Below are 4676 nucleotides of genomic sequence, written 5' to 3'. Positions count from 1 at the left end.
GGAAGGGGCCAGACTGCAGCCCTGGCTGTGCAGGAGGTGCCTGTGCCAGCCCCTACTCCAGGTAGATGTCCTCCGTGGGGCACGTGTACTCCACATACTCCTTGTAGAATTGCTGAAAAGCTCTCCTGCAACACAGCACCCGGGGCAAAGCTGAGCAGCGCTCTCCCCGTCAGGCATTTACAGAGCCCCACATCCCTTCTCGCCCTTTCTCCCTGCTCTGCTGGTGGTCTGACCCTCCCAGCCAGCCCCTGACCCCTCCTGGGTTAGCACCCAGAGCTGCCATCGGAGCTGCAGGGTCTCCCTCCTTGCTCTGATCCCCAGCACAGCACACGACTTTCAGCCATCTGCCTGCAAATCCCTGCGCTGGGACTCGTTCCAGTGCTGTCGGGAATACGCTGCCCACAGCCCTGTCAGCTCTGGTTCTCACCCCAAGCCCATCGCTTGAGGGAAGAGGTGCCAGCCTGGTGGGGCCAGGTGCAAGCCCCACACGTATGGGGAGATGGCAAGATTCAGCTTGGCTGCCTCGTCCCTCCTGCCTTTCCAGAGCAAGCCTTCCCTGCCCGGCCAGGACTCACCCTACAGACTCTGCCAGCGGCTTCGTGGACTCCTCGGAGACAAAGACATGACAGGCAAATCTGTGGTCAGCAGGGTGCTTGGTGATAAACCCAAAATACCTGAGGGCAGAGAGAGTGGGTGTGACTGGACCAGCAGACAAGCAGGCAACCCCAGCATCCTTGAGGCACACCCACCCTTGAGCACAGGGGTTTGGGACCTGCACCCCCCCAAGCCCCCGTGGCCACCAGCTGCCACGGCCCATGCCCAGAGCTGGAATGGAATTCCCATCCAAAGGGAATTTTTTTGCTGCTTTTGCATGAAGCTGCAGCGCTGGGCTCACAGGGGAAAGGGAGCCCTGGGGACTGAGGTGCTGGGAAGCTTCCCCTTCCCTTCCCAGCCCCAGCCATGCTGCCCTCAGGGACTGGGAAGGCAGTGAAGCCTCCGTGCTGAGCTGCTGGCATCGAGAGCCACCCCGCACCTCCCCGCTACTCACTTGTTGTTCTTTGGATGGTACCCGCAAAAGGAAATGTTCTTCAGCTGGAAAAAATGGCTACACTTGTTTACCTGGGGGACAGAGAGAGGCACGGTCAAAGCTTTCCTCCCCACCACCCTGCGAGCCAGCCGGTCTTCAGCCCCTGGAAATACGGGCTTGGACTCAGCGGTGAAATAAACTGGAGCCTGATCCTGGGTTGCTACCAGCAGCAGTTTTGGGATGGCCCCAAGCACCTGCACACAGGATGATCTTCCAGGCAGCCTTGCTGGTTCCCACCCCAGCTGCCCTGACTTCCAACAGCTCCTGCTGGGTTTCTCTGGAAGCCCTGAGTTAGGCTGGACTTGGGTTAGAGTCAGTGCTGCTGTCCATCCAGTGCACCCACCTCTCACTAAAAAGGCCCTCAAAAATACCAGCAGCTAGAAGGTGAATGGATAACTTGGAACTAAGTGATTCAAGCCTGGGTGTTCAAAGGGGAATGAGCCAGAAATGATAACTTATACAAGTTTAAAGAGCAACCAAGTTGATGGCATCCTCTAGATACAAGCAAGACTTCTAGAAACAAGGGTGTAGAGAGGTGGGGTTGGTCTCTCCTCCCAAGGAACAAGTGACAGAACAAGAGGAAATGGCCTCAAGTTGCACCAAGGGCAGTTGAGATTGGATATGAGGAAAAATTTCGTTGCTGAAAAGGTTCTGAGGCATTGGAAGGGGTTGCCCAGGGCAGTGGTGGAGTCCCCATCCCTGGAGGGATTGAAGAGTCATGTAGACATAGTGCTGAGGGACATGGGTTAGTCGGGGACTTGTCAGTGCGAGGTTAATGATTGGACTCGATGATCTTAAAGCTCTTTTCCAATCAGGGCACTCCTGGGTGATTCTGTGTGCGAAACCTCAGCTCCCTGACCCAGCATCCCCTGCCAGGAACTCCTCCTGCCCCACAGCCATAGGGAAGGTTTTCCGAAGGCTTTATGCAAAGCCCTCACTCCCCTCTGCCCCGCATCTTGCCGTGCTTTGCTGGGCTACTTATGCAGAATGCTAATCAGCAGCCTGCCGTAGCCAGCTAAAGAGATTACAGGGCAGATCTAGAGGACACCACTCAAAATAGTAGCAGAAAGGTTTAGGAGCAGCTGACAGATTAACCAGCACAGCTCAGCTCACAGCGTCCCAGCGCAGCAACGTGCTTGGCAGCTGCGAGAGCATCAGCCGGCGATACAGCCCTGTCCTGGTTTCATTAGGATAGGGTTAATTTTCTTCTCAGTAGCTGGAATAGCTGTGCTTTGGTTTCAGGGTGGGATTTGTTAGGAGAAGAATGTTGATAACCTACAAGGCCACTGTGTTTGGGTAGTTTGCGAGTGCAAAGGACTGGGAGGGGGGAAGCGTAGTAATTAGTAAAACCCAGAATTGTCATTTGGATCTGCTGATGAGATATTCTACATCATATCACGTCATGGTCAGTATATTAATGAAGGTTGACCAGAAAGGGGTGGGATTCTCTTGGGGATCGCTATGGGCGGGTGGTGAGCAATTGTACTGTGCATCACTCATAGATATACATATTAAATTATAATTACTAATTTAATTTTAATTTTACTCCAATTTTTAAATTGTTCTTACCTCAACCTACAAGTCTCCTCACCTTTACCCCCTCCAAATCTCTCCTCTATTCCCTGAGGGGAGGAAAAGTGGGGGTGCAAGCAGCTGTGTGGTGTTTGGCTGCCAGCCAAACTACTACAGGCCCAAAGCTGTGATCCTGTGAGGCACGGAGGACCCTGATGGTGGGCCTACAAACCCTCTGATGGTCTTTCTCACACCCTTAGATTGGTCGAGATCCTCCCATTTTCATATGTGAGCATGACCTGGAGGGCACGAGCCAGCAGGTGGTGAAGGGATGAGAGCAGCAGGGAGTGTGGCACTACCTTGCTGTGCTCCTTGGAGTCATCAGCTTTCACGGCAATCTTGACTCCACGCACGCTGATCTCCAGGACACAGCTGGAGGGTGGGTTAAAGTGCACAGTGAGGCGGCGCGTGGTGGCAATCTGAGGGGGGAAGAAAGAGAGACAAAGCCGTGGCACTCGTGAGCAGTGATGATGGCTCACCCTTTCCTTCCCTTCCCCACTGACACTCTTGCCCTACTGTCAGGAGCAGCAGGGATGGGCTGGGACACTACCTTCTGCATGGCTGCGCACAGCACATCATTGCCCTTGTGATAAGGAACCTGCACCGAGCCGAGGAACTTCACCCGAAACTGGTCCACCCAGTCGCTGCTCTTGGCCAGAGCTGCAAGAGAAAGCACGCAGCAGGGATCATCTCCAATGACCTGGAACGTGGGCTGAGATACACCTCGCCGCTCCATATTCCCACCCCTGCACGTCTCCCTGGCCAGGGAAGGCTTCCCACACCACCAGGTACCAGCTCCCAGAAGCTGCCCATTGCTCCCTGCCAGGTGCCCAGCTTAGTCCTCCCTCTCTTGGCCAGAGCTGCAAGAGAAAGCACGCAGCAGGGATCATCTCCAATGACCTGGAACGTGGGCTGAGATACACCTCGCCGCTCCATATTCCCACCCCTGCACGTCTCCCTGGCCAGGGAAGGCTTCCCACACCACCAGGTACCAGCTCCCAGAAGCTGCCCATTGCTCCCTGCCAGGTGCCCAGCTTAGTCCTCCCTCTATCCCCCTGCTCAGCACCAGGCTCTGCTCAGCAGCGAAGAGGTGGACACGAGATGGGGGACATCAGCAGGCTGCACGCAGGGGCTCGGTACCTGTTACATGGTCTGGGTCCTTGGTCACTTCGATAGCATAGTAGGCAGGAAAAATGCCCCGGTCACCCGTCCGCATGTTGTAGGCTTCGTACCAATAATCTTCTGCCTGCACCTCCACCAGCAAAGGATCATCCACCTCCAGCTCCAGCTCATCCGCGTGGCGAGGCACAAACCTGGGCATGGAGGCAGTAGCACCGAGCTGGCCAGCAGTGCTGGTGGCCTTCTCCCCAGCAAAAGCCCACCACCCACCCAGGCGAGCAGCGCCCTGGCAGGTGTCATGAGCCATGGGGACCTGAGATGCTGAATAAAGCATCTGAGCAGGTTTAGACTCAAAAGGTGGCAGCTTCCTGGCACCTAAGGCAAGGGTATCCCTATGCTGCTCCCCAGAGTGGTCCTGGCTGCCCTCAGAGGTCTCGCCCCTGCAGCAACCTGGGTAGATGTTGCTCCTGGGAAAGGCACAAGCTGTGGGCAGTGGTTTGGTCTCCAGGGCTTCCCAAAAGCTGGAAACACTGGGGTTAGGGCTGGCCCCACCGTAGTGGGAGGGCAGCACCGGCTTTCCCATGAGAGGCTCGGGGCACTTTTTTTTTTACCTGAAGACTGCACGGTGGGTCTGCTCCTGTTCCTCCCCATTGATCACGCAGGAGAACAACCCGAAGGACTCGGCACCTGGGGACAAAGGCAGAGGGGGATGTCTCAGCGTTGAGGGGTCAGCACCGCAGCTGAGGGAAGGACATGGGCCAGGCAGGCTGCTGAGGCTCCTGGGGGATGGCTCAGCCGAGATGAAGTCGTGCAGTGCCACAGGAGAGGAAGGCATGGCTAGAGCTGCTGGACTGGTGTCCAGTGGTCCCTGTTGGGACCATGACCTCCCTGCACCAAC

At 56.2% G+C, this 4676-nt stretch overlaps 1 protein-coding gene across 1 annotated transcript; it reads right to left on the bottom strand.

Moving 5' to 3' along the window:
- On the bottom strand, nt 1-4465 carry MAPK8IP1 (mitogen-activated protein kinase 8 interacting protein 1; the record flags this gene model as incomplete). Its single annotated transcript, XM_010169383.1, has 7 exons — nt 1-125; nt 576-674; nt 1049-1119; nt 2959-3078; nt 3210-3319; nt 3800-3972; nt 4390-4465. Coding segments are annotated over 7 exons (722 nt in total), but the record flags the coding sequence as incomplete, so codon positions are not given.
- Between the last annotated feature and the right edge of the window lie 211 nt (nt 4466-4676).

Source organism: Antrostomus carolinensis, unplaced genomic scaffold (assembly GCF_000700745.2).
Source record: "Antrostomus carolinensis isolate BGI_N321 unplaced genomic scaffold, ASM70074v2 scaffold11306, whole genome shotgun sequence".
Lineage (NCBI taxonomy): Eukaryota > Metazoa > Chordata > Aves > Caprimulgiformes > Caprimulgidae > Antrostomus > Antrostomus carolinensis.
This window is presented reverse-complemented; position numbering and strand designations above follow the sequence as displayed.